At 42.5% G+C, this 22,291-nt stretch overlaps 1 protein-coding gene across 1 annotated transcript in view; it reads left to right on the plus strand.

Annotated features, from left to right (window-relative positions):
* The window catches only part of LOC110490910 (catenin delta-2-like), a 616,290-nt gene that overhangs the window by 86,519 nt on the left and 507,480 nt on the right, over positions 1–22,291 (plus strand). Inside the window, exon 2 of the mRNA XM_090199252.1 lies at positions 6,914–7,047. Within this exon, the coding sequence (XP_090055378.1) occupies positions 6,919–7,047 (129 nt within the window). The 5' untranslated portion in view covers positions 6,914–6,918. The remainder of the gene's footprint in view (positions 1–6,913; positions 7,048–22,291) is intronic.

Genomic DNA, 22,291 nt, shown 5'->3' on the forward strand with positions numbered 1-22,291 from the left:
TGGTCACCCCCAAAGCCAATTTTTCCTTTGTCTGCCTCTCCTTCCAGTTCTCTGCTGCCAATGACTGGAACTAACTGCAAAAATCTCTGAAGCTGGAGACTCTTACCTCCCTCACTAGCTTTAAGCACCAGCTGTCAGAGCAGCTCACCGATCACTGCACCTGTACATAGCTCATCTGTAAACAGCCCATCTATCTACCTCATTCCCATACTGTATTTATTTATTTATCTTGCTCCTTTGCACCCCAGTATCTCTACTTGCACATAAATCTTCTGCACATCCTACCATTCCAGTGTTTAATTGCTATATTGTAATTACTTCGTCACCATGGCCTATTTATTGCCTTACCTCTCTTATCCTACCTCATTTGCACATGCTGTATATTGATTTTTCTACTGTATTATTGATTGTATGTTTGTTTATTCCATGTGTAACTCTGTGTTGTTGTATGTGTCGCACTGCTTTGCTTTATCTTGGCCAGGTCGCAGTTGTAAATGAGAACTTGTTCTCAACTAGCCTACCTGGTTAAATAAAGGTGAAATAAAAATACATAAATTAAAAAATATAATGTCTGCCATTTGTGTTTGTGACATCACCAATATAATGGCTGCCATTTTTGTGTGACATCAGCAATATAACGGCTGCCATTTGTGTGTGACATCTGCAAAATAATTTTTGTAATTGGTGTTGGCGACATCAGAAATATAATGTCTGACATTTGTGTGTGACATCAGCAATATAATGTCTGCCATTAGTGTTTGGGACATCAGCTTTATGTCTTCCATTTGTGTTTGTGACATCAGCTTTATGTCTTCCATTAGTGTTTGGGACATCAGCTTTATGTCTTCCATTTGTGTTTGTGACATCAGCTTTATGTCTTCCATTAGTGTTTGGGACATCAGCTTTATGTCTTCCATTTGTGTTTGTGACATCAGCTTTATGTCTTCCATTAGTGTTTGGGACATCAGCTTTATGTCTTCCATTTGTGTTTGTGACATCAGCTTTATGTCTTCCATTTGTGTTTGTGGCATCAGCTTTATGTCTTCCATTAGTGTTTGTGACATCAGCTTTATGTATTCCATTTGTGTTTGTGACATCAGCTTTATGTATTCCATTTGTGTTTGTGACATCAGCAGTGTACAGTGTGTTCGGGAAGTGTTCAGATCCCTTGACTCTTTCAAAATGTTGTTACGTTACAGTCCTATTCTAAAATGTATTTAAAAAAATCCATTACCAATCTACACACAATACCCTTTAATGACAAAGCAAAAACAGGTTTTCTTTTACATTTTTTGAAAAAAATGTAAAGCAGAAATACCTTATTTACGTACGTTTTCAGAGCTTTTGCTATGATACTTGATATTGTGCTCAGGTGCATCCTGTTTCCATTGGTCATCCTTGAGATGTTTCTACATCTTGATTAGAGTCCACCTGTGTTATATTCAATTGATTGGACATGATTGGGAAAGGCACACACCTGTCTATGTAAGGTCCCACAGTTGACAGTGCATGTAAAAACCAAGCCGTGACTTTGAAGGAATGGTCCGTAGAGCTCCGAGGCAGGGTTGTGTCGAGGCACAGATCTGGGGAAGGGTAGCAAAACATTTCTGCAACATTGAAGGTCCCCAAGAACACAGTGGCCTCCATCATTCTAAAATGGAAGAAAGTTGGAACCGCCAAGACTCTTCCTTGAGCTGGCCACCCGGCCAAACTGAGCAATTGGGAGAGAAGGGCGGGAGGTGACCAAGGACCCAATGGTCACTCTGACAGAGCTCCAGTTCCTCTGTGGAGAATCTTCCAGAAAGACAACCATATCTGCAGTCTTCTACCAATCAGACCTTTATAGTAGAGTGGCCAGATGGAAGCCACTCCTCAGTAAAAGGCACATGACAGCCGGCTTGGAGTTTGCCGAAAGGCACCTTTGTGTTTGTGAAACAAGATTCTTTGGTATGATGAAAGGAAGATTGAACTCTTTGGCCTGAATGCCAAGCATCACATCTGGAGCAAACTTGACACCATCCCTACGGTGAAGCATGGTGGTGGTAGAATCATGCTGTGAGGATGGTTTCCAGCGGCAGGGCCTGGGAGACTAGTCAGGATCGAGGGAAAGATGAATGGAGCAATGTACAGAGAGATCCTTGATGGAAACCTGCTCCAGATTGCTCAGGACCTCGACTGGGGCAAAGGTTCACCTTCCAACAGGACAACAACCCTAAGCACACAGCCAAGCCAATGCAGGAGTGACTTCGGGACAAGTCTCTGAATGTCCTTGAGTGGCCCAGCCAGAGCCCGGACTTGAACCCGATCAAACATTTCTGGAGAGACCTGAAAATAGCTGTGCAGCGATGCTCCCCATCCAACCTGACAGAGCTTGAGAGGATCTGCAGAGAAGAATGGGATAAACTAATAAATAAACTAACCCAAATACAGGTGTGCCAAGCTTGTAGCGTCATACCCAAGAAGACTCAAGGCTGAAATCGCTGCCAAATGTGCTGTACTGAATATTGGGTCTAAATACTTATGTAAATGTGATATTTCTGTTTTTCAGTTTTAATACATATGCAAACATTTCTAGAAACCTATTTTTGCTTTGTCATTATGGTGTATTGTGTGTAGATTGATGAAGGGAGGAAAACTATTTAAGACATTTTAGAATAATGCTGTAATGTAACAAAATGTGGAAAAGTCAAGGGGTCTGAATACTTTCCTCATGCACTGTAATGTCTGCCATTTGTGTTTGTGACATTAGCAATATCTTGTCTGCCATTTGTGTTTGTTATTGCCTTGTGTGTGTGCCTGTTGGTAGGCCCTTGTCCATGTCTCTCTCTGTCTCAGTAACAGGACAGAGAAAGGAACCACTTTAACAGGGATTCCCTGTCTGTTCTCAAGCTAGCACTGAAACAGTTTCCACAGTGATGTGATTTGGCTGCCATAGTGATTTGGCTGCCATGGAGCCAGTTACACTGCTGAAGGTTAAACATGTTTAAGGAGAGACAGTGGGGGGGGGGGGGGGGGGGGGGGGGGGGAGAGAGCGATAGGGAGAGAGAGAAAGAGAGAGACGCACACCCAGGTACCTCTTAAAATTTCTCCTCACAGTACCACTTTTACCTCTTGAACATGACGGTGGGTGCCATCCTGCAGATTAGCAGTAAGCACTCTCAGAGCTCCTGGGGACGTTCAAAAGCGAGACACTGTTCTGTGAGTTCTCAGTGAGTTCTCTCTCCCACTCTCCCAGTCCCTCCCTACCTCCCTTTTTCGGACCTTAGGATAGGCTGAGAGACTGCTCACTGTAGTTTATCTAAGCCAGTTAACACTCTGAAGTGTGAGAGAGGGAGCTCCAGCAACACTGTGGAAAATCCAGTAGAATCTGAAGTGATTGAATTTCACTCCCGTAACTCTCATAATAAGCCTGCTATTTACTCAATCCCAAATTAACTACTCGTGTCTACTTTACATGAAGGCTGGAAGACCCTAATGTGTTGTCGTTTGATAATAAAGAAGAGGTTTTTCACTCAAGTTCTTATTATGTGATATTTGAATAGTAATTATGATATAATTGTTGTTGTTTAGAAGATATACTGTACTATGAGTATTAGTCATGTTGTTGTTGGTGTCTATAGGAAGTACAGTGGGGCAAAAAAGTATTTAGTCAGCCACCAATTGTGCAAGTTCTCCCACTTAAAAAGATGAGAGAGGCCTGTAATTTTTCAAAAAAAATCCAGAAAAATTACATTGTAGGATTTTTAATGAATTTATTTGCAAATTATGGTCGAAAATAAGTATTTGGTCAATAACACAAGTATATCTCAATACTTTGTTATATACCCTTTGCTGGCAATGACAGAGGTCAAACGTTTTCTGTAAGTCTTCACAAGGTTTTCACACACTGTTGCTGATATTTTGGCCCATTCCTCCATGCAGATCTCCTCTAGAGCAGTGACGTTTTGGGGCCACCCTGCATATCATTGCTGGCTTGCTTCTGAAGCTAAGCAGGGTTGGTCCTGGTCAGTCCCTGGATGGGAGACCAGATGCTGCTGGAAGTGGTGTTGGAGGGCCAGTAGGAGGCATTCTTACCTCTGGTCTAAAAATATTCCAATGCCCCACTACACTGCCCTGTGTAGGATGCCGTCTTTCGGAAGGGACGTTAAATGGGTGTCCTGACTCTCTGAGGTCATTAAAGATCCCATGGTACTTATCGTAAGAGTAGGGGTGTTAACCCCGCTGTCCTGGCTAAATTCCCAACCTGGCCCTCAAACAATCACTGTCACCTAATAATCCCCAGTTTACAATTGGCTCATTCATCCCCCTCCTCTCCCCTGTAACTATTCCCCATGTCGTTGCTGCAAATGAGAATGTGTTCTCAGTCAACTTACCTGGTAAAATAATGGATAAATAAATAAATGTTTTGGGGCTGTTGCTGGCAACACAGACTTTCAACTCCCTCCAAATATTTTCTATGGGGTTGAGATCTGGAGACTGGCTAGGCCACTCCAGGATCTTGAAATGCTTCTTACGAAGCCACTCCTTCGTTGCCCTGGTGGTGTGTTTGGGATCATTGTCATGCTGAAAGACCCAGCCACGTTTCATCTTCAATGCCCTTGCTGATGGAAGGAGGTTTTCACTCAAAATCTCTGAATACATGGCCCCATTCATTCTTTCCTTTACACGGATCAGTCGTCCTGGTCCCTTTGCAGAAAAACAGCCCCAAAGCATGATGTTTCCACCCCCCATCACAGTAGGTATGGTGTTCTTTGGATGAAGCTCAGCATTCTTTGTCCTCCAAACACGACGAGTTGAGTTTTTACCAAAAAAGTTATATTTTGGTTTCATCTGACCATATGACATTCTCCCAATCTTCTTCTGGATCATCCAAATGCTCTCTAGCAAACTTCAGACGGGCCTGACGGGCCTGGACATGTACTGGCTTAAGCAGGGTGACACTTCTGGCACTGCAGGATTTGAGTCCCTGGCGGCGTAGTGTGTTACCATTCTTGTGATCATTTGACCCCACGGGGTGAGATCTTGCGTGGAGCCCCAGATCGAGGGAGATTATCAGGGATATTTTATGTCTTCCATTTATGTCTTCCATTTCCAACTGCTCCCACAGTTGATTTCTTCAAACCAAGCTGCTTACCCATTGCAGATTCAGTCTTCCCAGCCTGGTGCAGGTCTACAATTTTGTTTCTGGTGTCCTTTGACAGCTCTTTGGTCTTGGCCATAGTGGAGTTTGGAGTGTGACTGTTTGAGGTTGTGGACAGGTGTCTTTTATACTGATAACAAGTTCAAACAGGTGCCATTAATACAGGTAACGAGTGGAGGACAGAGGAGCCTCTTAAAGAAGAAGTTACAGGTCTGTGAGAGCCAGAAATCTTGCTTGTTTGTAGGTGACCAAATACTTATTTTCCACCATATTTTGCAAGTAAATTCATTAAAAATCCTACAATGTGATTTTCTGGATTTTTTTCTCCTAATTTTGTCTGTCATAGTTGAGGTGTACATATGATGAAAATTACAGGCCTCTCTCATCTTTTTAAGTGGGAGAACTTGCACAATTGGTGGCTGAAAAAATATTTTTTTGCCCCACTGTATACTACGAGTATTAGTAATGATGTTGTTGTCTATAGGAGGTATACAATGAATATTAGTAATGATGATGATGTTGTTGTCTATAGGAGGTATACTATGAGTATTAGTAATGATGATGATGTTGTTGTCTTTAGGAGGTATACTATGAGTATTAGTAATGATGATGATGTTGTTGTCTATAGGAGGTATACTATGAGTATTAGTAATGATGATGATGATGTTGTCTATAGGAGGTATACTATGAGTATTAGTAATGATGATGATGATGTTGTTGTTTGTAGGAGGTATACTATGAGTATTAGTGTCAAGATAATTAAGTTCTCAGTGTTCATAAACCCAATTGAATTGATTACTCAGCCTGATACCCAGCATTTGTAGGAAACTGGTTGGAATGAATCAGACGGAGGCCCAGCTACAATTGTCAGGAATGTTTATTTAGAGAGCTCTGCCTATCATTTCCGGCACATTGGTCTATATACCTCACATTTCGTCACACATCTCCCTCCTCCTCTCAGATACAATGGCAACATAGTTCACAAGTCTTCTCCTACTCATAAATAGTCTGCCACCTGTTAAACAATCTACTACAAGCCCAAGGTCTCTCCCCTCCCTTGGTGGGGACAGGATGTCCTGTAAGGAACACAGTATTCCAGCCGGTCTGACGATAGCTCCATTAGTTTCTAACAAGGAACAGAAAGTCCCTGTTCTAATTCTTGACTAACACTACACATATTAGATTTAGTGTTATGATTCTAATAAGATTCATACAATCATACAGTGACAGGGTAGTATTCTGTCAGTTATAGTTCTACGTTAAATGTATACATAATTAAGTAATTATTCATCAAAAATCACATAACAATTAGTAATGATGATGATGTTGTTGTTGTTGTCTATAGGAGGCATACTATGAGTATTAGTAATGATGATGATATTGTTTATAGGAGGTATACGTTGAGTATTAGTAATGATGATGATGTTGTTGTTGATGGGAGGTATACTATGAGTGTTAGTAATGGTGATGATGTTGTTGTTGTTTATAGGAGGTATACTATGAGTATTAGTAATGATGGTGTTGTTGTCTATAGGAGGTATACTATGAGTATGAGTAATGATGATTGTATATTATATTATGTGATATTAATGTTGTCTATAGGAGGTATTCTATGTGATGTGTGCATATTATATAATGTGATATTGTTGTTGTCTATAGGAGGAATTCTATGTGATGTGTGTATATTATATAATGTAATATTGTTGTTGTCTATAGGAAGAATTCTATGTGATGTGTGTATATTATATAATGTAATATTGTTGTTGTCTATAGAAGGTATGCCGGTGCCAGACCAGCCATCAGAGCAGGGAGCCAGTCTGCTGAGTCCAGGTCTACCGTCATCTAATGGAGACGGATCAGACGGGACAGAGACCACCTCCGCTATCCTGGCCTCTGTCAAAGAACAGGTACTGTAGGTCTGTCTGCCTGTCTCTCACTGTGTGTGTGTCTCCATATCAGCAAGTGAGACTTAAACACACTGATCTGTACTTGGAACACACAAACGTACACTGTGTACTATGAATTATTTGCTTTAGAACCTGCTGCTGGAGCAGATATCAGTATTCCAGTCCTATGCAGTTGGTTCAGGACAGTCCATGTTAGAAGTCAATATTGAATGTGTAGAGGAGGAATCAGGAAGTAATGTTGAGACAAAAAAAGTCTATGACTAGGGTCGCTGTAGTCTTTGACAATTTTTAGGGCTTTCCTCTGACACCAACTGGTACAGACGTCCTGGATGGCAGGAAGCTTAGCCCCAGTGAGGAAAGGACCCTAGTCATATTGCCTTGCGGTCGGAAGCCGAGCCGTCCCAAGGTGGGAAGGGGCGTGCTCAGTCCTCCTTTTCCTGTAGTCCACAACCATCTCCATTGTCTTGATCACGTTGAGGGAGAGGTTGTTGTCCTGGCACCACACGGCCAGGTCTCTGACCTCCTCCCTATAGGTTGTTTCATCGTTGTCGGTGATCAGGACAACTGCCATCGGCAAACGTGATGATGGTGTGGAGCCGTGCATGCATTCATGAGTGAACAGGAAGTACAATAGGGGACTGAGCACGCACCCCTGAGGGGCCCCGTGTTGAGAATCAGCGCGGAGAATGTGTTGTTACCTACCCTTCTCACCTTGGGGCGGCTCGTCAGGAAGTCCAGGATCCAGTTGCAGTGAGTCACAGGGTCCTTAGCTTAGTGATGAGCTTTGAAGGCACTATGGTATTGAACGCTGAGCTGTAGTCAATTAATTAATTAATCAATCACATATGTGTTCCTTTTGTCCAGGTGGGAAAGGGCAGTGTTGAGTGCAATAGAGATTGCATCATCTCTGGATCTGTTGGGTCGGTATGCAACTTGGAGTTGATGTGAGCCATGACCAGCCTTTTAAAGCACTTCATGGCTACAGACGTGAGTGCTACGGGTCGGTAGTCATTTAGGCGTGTGTGGAGTAAAGGTGGTCTAGAGTTTTCTCCCTCTAGCTGCACATTTAACATGCTGGTAGAAATTAGGTAAAACAGATTTAAGTTTCCATGCATTAAAGTCCCCGGCCACTAGGAGTGCAGTCTCTGGATGAGTGTTTTCCTGTTTGCTTATAGCCATATACAGCTCACTGAGTGCAGTCTTAGTGCCAGCATTGGTTTGTGGTGGTAAATAGACAGCTACAAAGAATATAGATGATAACTCTCTCTGTAAATAGTGTGGTCTACAGCTTTTCATGAGATACTCTTCCTCAGGCGAGCAAAACCTCAAGACTTCCTTAGATTTCGTGCACCAGCTGTTGTTTACAAACATACATAGACCGCCATCCCTTGTCTTACCAGAGGCCGCTGTTCTATCCTGATGAAAAATATTAACACCCACCAGCTGTAGGTTAATCATGTCATTGTTCAACCATGACTTGGTGAAACATAAGATATTACAGTTTTTAATATCCCGTTGGTAGGATATACATGCTCGTAGTTTGTCTTATTTTCCATTGATTGTACGTTGGCTAATAGGACTGATGGTAAAGGCAGGTTACCCACTCGGCGTTGGATCCTTACAAGGCACCCAGATCTTCGTCCCCGATATCTCTGTCTCTTTCTCATGCAAATGACAGGGATGAGGGTCTTGTCGGGTGTCTGAAGTACAGTAAATCCTTCCCATCTGACTCGTTGAAGAAAAATATTCCTACAGTGCGGGCTGAGTAATCGCTGTCCTGATATCTAGAAGCTTTTTTCGGTCATAACAAACAGTGGCAGAAACATTATGTACGAAATAAGTTGCAAATAACATGAAAAAACACACAATAGTTGGCTGCCGTTTTATGGTCTCCTATCTCCTCTGGCGCTCTGACTTTGCTGGTAGCTTCTTTATTGAGAAAAAATGCACTTACTATAACTGTGATATGTGGTTGTCCCACCTAGTTTTTGCATGGATTCCATGACGCGGTTAGCTTTTAACACCCACGGAAGCCAGCTGCACCAATGTGTTTCTGAGGAAACACTGTTCACCTGACCACTAGGAGTCGCTAGAGCATGATGAGCCAATTAAAGCCAATTGTGCGCCGCCTATGGGACTCTTGATCACGGCCGGTCGTGATCGTACCCGGGTCTGTAGTGACGCCTCTAGCACTGAGAAGTAGTGCCTTAGACCGCTGCGCCACTCGGGAGGCCTAGGGCATTGATTTCAACGTGTGACTCCTCTCTCTCTCTCTCTCAAACACAAAGACAAACTGCACACAGACACCTAAAACTCACACACACAATGATCTCTTTCCGGTGTCTCTTTGCAATAACGTATCTAGATAGAAGGTACCCTGTTTACGTTGTACATGTTAGTCATTTAGCAGATTCTCTTATCCAGAGTCACTTACAGTTAGTGCATTCATCCCCAGTTTCTTACGTAGGTTAGCGACCTGCGTGATCCAGGAAGCCACCTCAAGCCTATAATCCTCGGCAAGCAAACATTTTCCGCATTAGAACTCTGAGGGATCCACCTTGTCCCGAATCAAAGCGTAGTAGATACAGCTCCTTTAGCGCTTTTTTGGATTTAATTTACTTCTCCAGACAAAGAGGGATCAATCAGAAAACACATCTGGGAGTAACTTTGTTAGCTTAATGGCTAATGTTAGCAGCTTAGTGGCTCTTTCAAGCAGACTTTAACCTGTCAGTTAAGCTGTTAAAACCAGTTGCTCCTATCTGAGACGCAGATGTCTCAACTAGGCACCTGGAAATGCAAATGCGCTACGCTAAATGCTAAATGTACTCGTTAAAACTCAAACGTTCATTAAAACACACATACAGGGTATTGAATTAAAGCTACACTCGTTGTGAATCTAGCCAACAAGTCAGATTTTTAAAATGCTTTTCGGCGAAAGCATGAGAAGCTATTATCTGATAGCATGCAACACCCCAAAATGCCTGAAGGCGACGTAAACAAAAGAATTAGCGTAGCCGGCGCTACACAAATAGCAGAAATAAAATATAAAAATTAATTACCTTTGACGAGCTTCTTTCTTGGCACTCCTATATGCCCCATAAACATCACTATTGGGTCTTTTTTTTGATTAAATCGGTCCATATATACCCAAAATAGCCATCTATGGAAACTGTGTAATTCAGAAAAAAACATTGTTTCAAAACGCTGCGTCATTTTTTAAAATTAAGAAAGTCGACGATAAACTTTCACAAAACACTTCGAAATACTTTTGTAATCCAACTTTAGGTATTAGTAAACGTTTATAATCTATCAAAATGATTACAGGGCGATGTGTATTCAATAGCTCCTCGTCTTGAAATCATGGTCGGAAATCTCTCCTCCAAAACATCCTGTCGGAGACCGGAAGAAATTAAATCCCTTTCCTTTGTTTTACCAAGAAATAACTCTCAGGAAAAGGACGACAATGGCGACATTGTGTGGAAGCTGTAGGAATTGCATCCTTGGTCCTATTTAATTTGGTGTCCTTTAAACAATACATGCAAGTGGCGCATGAATATTATTTTCAGCTTTCAGTGACCAGTTTTTCTTGCGCTTTTCGATGAAACACACGCTCTCTTATAGTCACAGCCGCGATTTAACCAGTTTTAGAAACTTCAGAGTGTTTTCTATCCACACATACTAATCATATGCATATACTATATTCCTGGCATGAGTAGCAGGACGCTGAAATGTTGCGCGATTTTTAACAGAATGTTCGAAAAAGGAGGGGGTAGACTGAAGAGGTTTTAACCTCTTAGTGATCCCTTCACGCGCCAATCCCTTTAGCTGGATAGATTTGATAACATCCAGTGAAATTGCAGAGCGCAAAATTCAAACTACAGGAATATCAATATTCAACATTCACGAAAATATATGTAATACATCAAAATAAACCTTAAATTCTTGTTAATCCAGCCGCTGTGTCAGATTTAAAAAAGGCTTTACGGTGAAAGCAGACCATGCGATTATCTAAGGACAGCGTCCCGCATACAAACGCATGGAAATCCTTTTTCAACCATGCAGGTGCGCCACAAAAGTCAGAAATAATGATATAATAAATGCCTTACCATTGAAGATCTTCTTCTTTTTGCAATCCCAAATATCTCAGTGACACAATGAATGTGTCGTTTTTTTCGATAAATTCCTTCTTTATATCCCCAAAAATGTCCATTTATTTGTCGCGTTTGATTCAGAAATACACCGGTCCCAACATGACTACAAAGTAAGTTATCTGAAAAACTTTGTCCAAACATTTAAAACAATGTCCCTAATCCAACCTCAGGTATCCTAAAATGTAAATAATCTATACAATTTAAAACGGGATAATCTGTTTCCAATTCCCGAAGAAAAATAACACGGAGCGCGCTCCTGTTCACGCACACCAAAATAGTAGGGACCTTCAGAGTGACACATGGAATGAATAGCACTACTTCTTCATATCTCAAAAGAAACACATCCACCAATTTCTGAAGACTGTTGCCATCTTGTGGAAGCCATGGGAACTGCAAGCAGGTTCCTCATAAATAGGGGTTCCCATAGTAAACCATTAGGAAATCCTATGACCTCAATTTATTTTTTCCCTGGATGGTTTGTCCTCGGGGTTTCGCCTGCCAAATCAGTTCTATTATACTCACAGACGTTATTTTATAGAGTGTTATAGAGTGTTTTCTATCCAAATCTACCAATTATATGCATATCTTAGTTTCTGGGCCTGAGTAGCAGGCAGCCTTAAGAAGTTTAAGAAGCGTGGTTTGGCAGGTCATGTTTCGGAGGACGCATGACTACACCTTTGTCTCACGAGAGTTGCAGCGATGAGACAAGATCGAAATGGGTGAGAAAAAAGGGTTAAAATACAAAAATAAATAAATCAACGGCTTGGGAAATGGAAGTCTCTGTAAGTGTTTGTGTCAATATAGCTCTGAGTTCTCTCCCCTCACATTCAATTAAAAGTAAAAAGTTCCCTTGCCTCCAGGATAAAACGGTATTCTTTCATGGAACACATTCCTTTGAGAATCATTGAATAGGGAGATTGAATAGGGAGATTGAATAGGGAGATATTTCTGGGCCTTGAACAATGCTTTGACTGATAGAATGTTGATTCACCACGGGTTGTCACAAAGACTTTGCCAAATCATTTTGTAAAACATTTTATACGTCTGAGATTTGTATTTTGTCATATGTAACCTGTAGGTCAAGGGCAAACTAAGTTGGACATTTTGAAAAGCCTTTCCTATTGCTAAATCTGTATTCAGAAAGTAATGAGATTGGAGAGGGAGGGGGGGGGGGGGGGGGGGGTTATATTGTAAAATACATGCAAAGTCATTCCATGTCCACATCATAACTGTCTGACAACCTGACTTAGTAACTCAGCGTGTTTACACCCTCTATCTGTTCTCCCACACAGCTACACATATAGATGGACAATAGATATTCACATCATGGAGATATGAGCTGAATCGCGTACATATGATGTACATGCTGTCAGCAGATTTGTGTGTAGTGTGTGGTGTGTAGTGTGTGGGTCTGTGTAGTGTGTGTGTCTGTGTCATGTGTAGTGTGTAGTGAGTGTGTAGTGTGTGTGTGTCTGTGTAGTGAGTGTGTAGTGTGTGTGTGTCTGTGTAGTGAGTGTGTAGTGTGTGTGTGTGGGTCCCCAGATCCTCAAAAAGTTCTACAGCTGCACCATCTAGAGCATCCTGACTGGTTGCATCACTGCCTGGTATGGAAAATGCTCGGCATCTGACCGTAAGGCGCTACAGAGGGTAGTGCGTAGGGCCCAGTATACCACTGGGGCCAAACTTCCTGCCATCCAGGACCTCTATACCAGGCAATGTCAGAGGAAGGCCCTAAAAATTGTCAAGGACTCCAGCCACCCTAGTCATAGACTGTTCTCTCTGCTACCGCACGGCAAGCGGTACCGGAGCGCCAAGTCTAGGACAAAAAGGCTTCTTAACAGCTTCTACCCCCAAGCCATAAGACTCCTGAACAGCTAATCAAATGGCTACCCAGAATATTTGCATTAACACCCCCCCCCCCCCCTTTTACACTGCTGCTACTCTCTGTTTATTATCTATGCATAGTCACTTTAACTCTCCCTACATGTACATATTACCTCAATTACCTCGACTAATCGGTGCCCCCGCACATTGACTCTGTACCGGTACCCCCTGTATATAGCCTCCACATTGACTCTGTACCGGTACCCCCTGTATATAGCCTCCACATTGACTCTGTACCGGTACCCCCTGTATATAGCCTCCACATTGACTCTGTACCGGTACTCCCTGTATATAGCCTCCACATTGACTCTGTACCGGTACCCCCTGTATATAGCCTCCACATTGACTCTGTACCGGTAACCCCTGTATATAGCCTCCACATTGACTCTGTACCGGTACCCCCTGTATATAGCCTCCACATTGACTCTGTACCGGTACCCCCTGTATATAGCCTCCACATTGAGTCTGTACCGGTACCCCCTGTATATAGCCTCCACATTGACTCAGTACCGGTACCCCCTGTATATAGCCTCCACATTGACTCTGTACTGGTACCCCCTGTATATAGCCTCCACATTGAGTCTGTACCGGTACCCCCTGTATATAGCCTCCACATTGACTCAGTACCGGTACCCCCTGTATATAGCCTCCACATTGACTCTGTACTGGTACCCCCTGTATATAGCCTCGCTACTGTTATTTCACTGCTGCTCTTTAATTATTAATTATTTTTATTTGTACTTATGTATTTTTTTACTTAACACTTATTAAGTAAAACATTTGGGGCTCCTGAGTGGTGCAGTGGTTTAAGGCACTACAGTCGTGTTTGTGTAGTGTGTATTGTGTGTGGGTGTAGTGTGGAGTGTGTAGTGAGTGTGTGGTGTGTAGTGAGTGTGTAGTGTGTGTAGGTGTAGTGGGTGTGTATTGTGTGTAGGTGTTGTGTGGAGTGTGTAGTGAGTGTGTGGTGTGTAGTGAGTGTGTAGTGTGTGTGTAGGTGTAGTGGGTGTGTAGTGTGTGTAGGTGTTGTGTGGAGTGTGTAGTGAGTGTGTGATGTGTAGTGAGTGTGTAGTGTGTGTGTAGGTGTAGTGAGTGTGTAGTGTGTGTGTAGGTGTAGTGAGTGTGTATTGTGTGTGGGTGTAGTGTGTGTGTGTGTGTGTGTGGTGTGGTGTGTAGTGAGTGTGTAGTGTGTGTGTAGGTGTAGTGAGTGTGTATTGTGTGTGGTGTGTAGTGTGTGTGTAGGTGTAGTGAGTGTGTAGTGTGTGTGTAGGTGTAGTGAGTGTGTATTGTGTGTAGGTGTAGTGTGTGTGTGTGTGGTGTGGTGTATGGCTGTTGGTCGACCAAGATTGTTTTAGTTCAGCAGTAACAAATATATATACACTACCGTTCAAAAGGTTGTGGTCACTTGTTTTGAGGCAGAGTTGCAAAGAAAAAGCCATATCTCAGACTGGCCAATAAGGAGAAGAGATTAAGATGGGCTAAAGTACACATACACTGGACAGAGGAACTCTGCCTAGAAGGCCAGCATCCCGGAGTCGCCTCTTCACTGTTTACGTTGCGACTGGCCGGTGTTTTGCGGGTACTATTTAATGAAGCTACTAGTTGAGGACATATGAGGCATCTGTTTCTCAAACTAGACACTCTAATGTACTTGTCCTCTTGCTCAGTTGTGCACTGGGGCCTCCACTCCTCTTTCTATTCTGGTTAGAGACAGTTCGCTGTTCTGTGAAGGGAGTAGGACACAGCGTTGTACGAGATCTTCAGTTTCTTGGCAATTTCTCGCATGGAATAGCCTTCATTTCTCAGAACAAGAATAGACTGACGAGTTTCAGAAGAACGTTTTTTGTTTCTGGCCATTTTGAGCCTGTAATCAAACCCACAAATGCTGATGCTCCAGATACTCAACTAGTCTGATAATGGGCCTCTGTACGCCTATGTAGAGATTCCATAAAAAATATGCCGTTTCCAGCTACAATAGTCATTTACAACATGAACAATTTCTACACTTTATTTCTGATCAATTTGATGTTATTTTAATGGATACATTTTTTTTTATTTTCTTTCAAAAACAAGGACATTTCTATGTAACCCCAAACTTTTGAACAGTAATTTATATAAATATTTGCGCCCATCTCAGTGAACTAATCCATTGCGGAGGCCTATACTGTGATGGAGGCTCCATATGGAGGGTGTGATGCTATTGTGGAGCTTCCACAGGCATCCAGAGGCCAAATCGCACTCCGTACCGCATCGCCATGAGCCTCCCAAATGCTGTGACATTGCAGGGGCTCCGCATTGACATGATTGGTTGCGGGTGGCGGTACATCCCATATAAACATAAACTCACTTCCTTGACAACAGCTCTGCGTTGACATGATTGGTTGCGGGGGGCGGTACATCCCGTATAAACATAAACTCACTTCCTTGACAACAGCTCTGCATTGACATGATTGGTTGCGGGGGGCGGTACATCCCGTATAAACATAAACTCACTTCCTTGACACATTGTTTGCAGAGTGCAAAAGTTTGGGTTTATTTCGTTTTCTTTTACGTCTTTTACGTTTTGTCAATTTAGTCATTGTCTTTTGTTTGGAGCGCTCCTGTTAATGTTGAGTTAAGACCCGCACGCATAGAAGTAAGCCTGCCTGTCCTGCAAGAAAATGTAAGCATATAAATGTGCCCATTTGGGGTTCTGATAGTATTTCCGATTGGCTTAACGCACCACCACTAATGACCTGTGGAGCTTCACAAAGTAATATTCACCCCAAACAGCAAGCAAACAAAGTCTGTTTTTACATCCATTGAGAATTACAGTAGTTCCTCAATGTATTTGAAAAATCTTTCTAGCCCTCTCCCTTTCGATAACCACTCAGCGTGAAAGGGAAAAATGTAATGCTCTGATCCAATGGAAACATCATAAAATAGGCCTACCTGATTACTTCTTATCAGTGCTTGACCTGGACTGAAATAGGTTCCGGTACTCATTTTGGGTGCTGGTACTGTTTATATTCAGGTGCAGGAGCTCCACAATACTTTTGAATTAATATTCTATAAGAGGAACAGGAGCTGAAGCAGTAGAACATTTGAGATGCCGGTACACAGCTCCGGTGAGCTCCTGCCCAAGTCAAGCACTGCATCTTATCCCTTATGCAAATAGCCTACATCTGTGTCTGTCCCGAGATCACTGGCACAGGAAACTCTGAGGGCCCAGAATATTTTATACAATGTTGCAAGTTTGCTAGTACAAGCTTCTGAGTGGTCCCAAGTTATAGTTGATACGTTTCAAGTTTATTGCAGACAGGCCATGTGTACCCATGATTTATAGGATATTTATTTTTATCAGGTTATCTTCTACCTTCAGGCTGCAATATTTTTATTTGATGGCTTTATCTAGGTTATTTTTTTAAATAGTTGGTAATAGAAGTTACTTTTTAGGTTAGTATAATTTTCATTTAGATTTGGATATAATTTCGATTAACCAAATGACAAGATTGAGATATGAAGAAGTTGTTATAAATTAAGCTATTTGACGAGCATTTGCATAGAAAGGTTGCTGTCAGGAGAGTAATGGCAGAATCTGCGAATGCCAACAGGAGCGGGAGGAAAATAGTTGGGTAAGGTTGTCTTTTTCTTCTGTTTATCTAGATCTCTGGCGCCCTCTTGAGGCATTTGTCTTATTTCATCAAATCGAAAGGTTTAAGCATCAGACAAGTTCAGTTCATGCATATCGTTGATTTTATTAAAACACATTGGGTATGTCTATATATGGAAAAATAAATGTTTAAAAATCTTGATTGGACTAAAGAAGAGACGACTTTCGCACACACACACACACACACACACACACACACACACACACACACACACACACATATGGAATGTAAATGCCTGCCTGATCTTTCAGTTTTCCCTCATGTATTGTGATGTGTGTCTGTGTGTGGCCAGTATACTACAACAAGAAAATAATCCTGCAGCAACAGGAAATGTGAATTATTGTGTGGATTATAATTAATGGTAATTTTTTGTAAGGGAAAATAAAGTCAGACAATTGGAAATTACAAACTTTAGAAGCCTTTTTAAACTTCAAATACACTAAAAAGTTATCCTGCAACAGGTTGATCTATTTAAGATCCTACATCTGTAGAGAGGGGGAGAGAGGGAGGGGAGAGAGAAAGTGAGTGTGTGTATGGAGAGATTAAACACAGACTGCCCTTTTCTCTCTCTCTCTCTCTCTCTCTCTCTCCATCTCCTATTCAAAGGCTTTATATTGGCATGGGAAATATATGTTTACATTTGCCAAAGCAAGTGAAAGATAATAAACTCTGCACCTGCCTCCCTCTCTTTCATTTCAATTCAATTCAGATGCCATCCAGGACCTACATGCTAGGCGGTGTCAGAGCAAAGCCCAAAGAATTGTCAGAGACTCCAGTCACCCAAGTCAAAGACTGTTTTCTCTGCTACCGCACAGCAAGCGGTACAAGAGCGCCAAGTCTCGGACCAAAATGCTCCTTAACAGCTTCTTCCCCCAAGCCATTAGACTGCTGAACAATTAATAAAATGGCCACCGGACTATTTACATTGACCCCCCCCCCCCCCCCCCCCCCATTTGGTTTGTAAACTGCTGCTACTCGCTGTTTATCATCTACGCATAGTCACCTCTACGCATAGTCACCTACCTACATGTACAAATGACCTCGACTAACCTGTATCCCCGGACATTGACTCTGTATCGGTACCCCATGTATATAGCCTCCACATTGACTCGGTACCGGTACCCCCTGTATATAGCCTCGTTATTGTTATTTTATTGTGTTACTTTTTATAATATTTTACTTTCTTGACTGCCCTGCTTCATTTGATTTGAATTATCTTTATTGGCATGGAAAACTTAAGTTTACATTGCCAAAACAAGTGGAATAGATCATAAGTGTGCACATAGCCTGTCTTCTCTCTGCCTACAGCGGCCTTTCTCAATAGAAAGGCTATGCTCACTGAGTCTGTACATAGTCAAGGATTTTCTTAATATTGAGTCACAGGGGTCAGGTATTCTGCCACTGTGTACTCTCTGTTTCGGGCCAGAGAGCATTCCAGTTTTCTCCATTTTATGGTTGATTCTTTCCAGTGTGTCAAGTAGTCATTTTTTTGCTTTCTCGTAATTTGTTTGGGTCTAAAGGTGTTTCTGTCCTGGGGCTCTGTGGGGTCTGTTTGTGTTTGTGAACAGAGCCCTCTCTCTCCTTTATTTCTCTCTCTCTCTCATTCTCTCTCTCATTCTCTCGCTCTCTCAATTCAATTCAAAGGGCTTTATTGTCATTGGAAATATACTGTATGTCTACATTGCCAAAACAAGTGGAATATACAAGAAACAAAAGGGAAATAAACAATCAAAAACAGTAAACATTACACTCAAGAAAGTTTTTAAAGAATATAGACATTTAAAATGCTATATTATTGGCAATGTTGTACAGTAACAATGTGTAAATGTGTGTGTTCCTTCAGCCATGTGCTGGTAATGTGCTGATAACCTAGCAGTACCTCTGTGGCCATCCTACATGCTAAACACATGGCTATCACCATGGTGACTCTTTCAGAAAGAGGACACACCTGGCTGTTAGCAGGGAGGTCCCCCCCCAACACACACACACAACACATTTTCTTCTTGTGACCATTGAGGAGACCAGCTGTGTGTTCTGACAGTCAGGCAACCAATTATACAGTCTGATATTATATCATTATACTGGAACACCCTACTCCCATTCTGTCTGTCTGTCTGTCTGTCTGTCTGTCTGTCTGTCTCTCTCTCTATTTCTCTTCCTCTCTTTCTCTCTCTCCCTCACTCGGTCTCTCCCCCCTCGCTGTCTCTCTCCTACTCTCTGTCTCCGTCTCTCAGTCTCAGCCCCCCCCCTTTCACTCTCGACAGTGTTCCTTGACTCTTTCTGTAAATAATGATTCTCTCCTTTCCCGTCTCCAGGAGCTGTTCACAATGCTAACCTACTACTGTACCTGCTGGTATAATGTATCTTAGTGTGACCACCCTGTTCCGTTGACGTAATATGCTATAATAGAGCCGCACAAGGCCTGACTGTCAGTTCCTCTATAGGGCCGTTTTCCATTTTAATGTCACACATTATAAACTATACAAATAAAGAGAGTTCTTCAGGGCAAGAAGGCACAGTGATGCTGAAACGTTGGTGATTTACCCTATAAATTACTGGGAGTCTTTATTTTTATCGTCTAAAGTTTATTTGCCGTTAGTCAGCACCTCTACATAAAGTAATTTTCTCTGGGTGTGCGCCAGCTCGTGTTTTTTAATGTCACACATTATGACAGACCCAGTGGGACTGTAGAGTTCGGAGTGTACTTTTGCTGGAAAAATCATAATATGTTCTGTCAGTGCTCAGGCAGGTTCACGTTGCCAAGCTCACCAGGACAGCACTTAGTGGCCACATCCACATTAAACACACAAAAAATAGCTTTTCAATTATTTCAAATAAGTCACATTTTTCCTTTGTATATAGAATATGGTGTTCACAGTGACATGGCTAATCACTCTGCGTCTCTTCATGGCTATAGAGTCTATATTATATTATATAATAGACTAATACTGTTTAAACAAACGAGTGGAGCAGCTGCTATCAGACGTGAAGTCGTCAAGGACCCGACAGCGGCTGAATATTAATTACTTCTGACGATTAAGTCATGTGATTGTGGTTTAAATGTATAATTGTATGATATTATCGCCTTTAAGAGGACAGACTGTGAAGTCAAATTAAATGTTAAAATACTGTGATGAGAAATGAGCATTTGACAAATTGCGGATTCGGTTTGCCATGAAACAATTTATAATTGCAGACTAGTGGTGTTGATGTCGAACTCAAAATCATTTGAGGTGCTATTTTTAAATGTCATTTTTTGCTCTCTTTTCCACAAACTTGAGTTAGAATCTAGCTATATGCTTAGAATATGTGTTTTAACAAAGACTTATTTCCGGTATGGAGACCGTGTGGTAATCAGTTTGACATTTCCTTTCTTTACTGAAATATGCCTCTTAAACAGGAAAGAATTTGACTCTAAAGTTAAGAAAGAACTGAAATGTTGGAAACTGCATGTTATGGCAAATAGTAGATTGACAAATGGAGACCAGCAAAACAACGCAACCAAGAACCTGTCAACACGACTAAAATTAGTCAAGAAACACTACAAACAGAAATTTGCACTGGCAATGAGAAACTGTCCAAGCGGTTGAAGAGCAGAATATCTGATGATGTCAAAAATATCAAAACTGATATGACTGAACTGGGCGAATGAGTGGAGGAGGCCGAAACCGGATTAACCCTGGAGAAAACCGCACGAGAAAAACTCCAGAAAACTGTGGATGTACAAAAAGACATCACTAAGGATCTTAATGAAAGAGTACATGGGATGAAAGGCTTCCCCGTCCCCGTTCAAATCTTTGTTTCATACATTTCCCAGAACATTGTAGAACATCCGGAATGGAAAAATTCCTGGAAAAGGTAATACCACAACTACTGGGCCAGGAGAACTTCACACGGGCTCCCAGAATCAAACTTGGGGCCCGAGAGACGACAAGAGCAGCAAATCAAGGGCCATCTCTGCGAAGTTCCTTAACCCTCCTGTTGTGTTCCAGTCGAATTCAACTGATTTACAAGTTTTCTCTGGAAAATGTACTGAGGTCGTTGTTACATTCCAGTGATGAGGAAGAGGACCCTGCTGAGGTCGTTGTTACATTCCAGTGATGAGGAAGAGGACCCTGCTGAGGTTGTTGTTACATTCCAGTGATGAGGAAGAGGGTCCTGCTGAGGTTGTTGTTACATTCCAGTGATGAGGAAGAGGACCCTGCTGAGGTCGTTGTTACATTCCAGTGATGAGGAAGAGGACCCTGCTGAGGTTGTTGTCACATTCCAGTGATGAGGAAGAGGGTCCTGCTGAGGTTGTTGTTACATTCCAGTGATGAGGAAGAGGACCCTGCTGAGGTTGTTGTTACATTCCAGTGATGAGGAAGAGGACCCTGCTGAGGTTGTTGTTACATTCCAGTGATGAGGAAGAGGACCCTGCTGAGGTCGTTGTTACATTCCAGTGATGAGGAAGAGGGTCCTGCTGAGGTTGTTGTTACATTCCAGTGATGAGGAAGAGGGCCCTGCTGAGGTTGTTGTTACATTCCAATGATGAGGAAGAGGGTCCTGCTGAGGTTGTTGCTACATTCCAGTGATGAGGAAGAGGACCCTGCTGAGGTCGTTGTTACATTCCAGTGATGAGGAAGAGGACCCTGCTGAGGTCGTTGTTACATTCCAGTGATGAGGAAGAGGACCCTGCTGAGGTTGTTGTTACATTCCAGTGATGAGGAAGAGGACCCTGCTGAGGTTGTTGTTACATTCCAGTGATGAGGAAGAGGACCCTGCTGAGGTCGTTGTTACATTCCAGTGATGAGGAAGAGGGCCCTGCTGAGGTTGTTGCTACATTCCAGTGATGAGGAAGAGGACCCTGCTGAGGTCGTTGTTACATTCCAGTGATGAGGAAGAGGACACTGCTGAGGTTGTTGTTACATTCCAGTGATGAGGAAGAGGACCCTGCTGAGGTTGTTACATTCCAGTGATGAGGAAGAGGGTCCTGCTGAGGTTGTTGTTACATTCCAGTGATGAGGAAGAGGACCCTGCTGAGGTCGTTGTTACATTCCAGTGATGAGGAAGAGGACCCTGCTGAGGTCGTTGTTACATTCCAGTGATGAGGAAGAGGACCCTGCTGAGGTCGTTGTTACATTCCAGTGATGAGGAAGAGGACCCTGCTGAGGTCGTTGTTACATTCCAGTGATGAGGAAGAGGACCCTGCTGAGGTCGTTGTTACATTCCAGTGATGAGGAAGAGGACCCTGCTGAGGTCGTTGTTACATTCCAGTGATGAGGAAGAGGGCCCTGCTGAGGTCGTTGTTACATTCCAGTGATGAGGAAGAGGACCCTGCTGAGGTCGTTGTTACATTCCAGTGATGAGGAAGAGGACCCTGCTGAGGTCGTTGTTACATTCCAGTGATGAGGAAGAGGACCCTGCTGAGGTCGTTGTTACATTCCAGTGATGAGGAAGAGGACCCTGCTGAGGTCGTTATTACATTCCAGTGATGAGGAAGAGGACCCTGCTGAGGTCGTTGTTACATTCCAGTGATGAGGAAGAGGACCCTGCTGAGGTCGTTGTTACATTCCAGTG

This window comes from Oncorhynchus mykiss, chromosome 15 (assembly GCF_057628025.1).
Source record: "Oncorhynchus mykiss isolate SJ-2025 chromosome 15, ASM5762802v1, whole genome shotgun sequence".
NCBI classification, from domain to species: domain Eukaryota; kingdom Metazoa; phylum Chordata; class Actinopteri; order Salmoniformes; family Salmonidae; genus Oncorhynchus; species Oncorhynchus mykiss.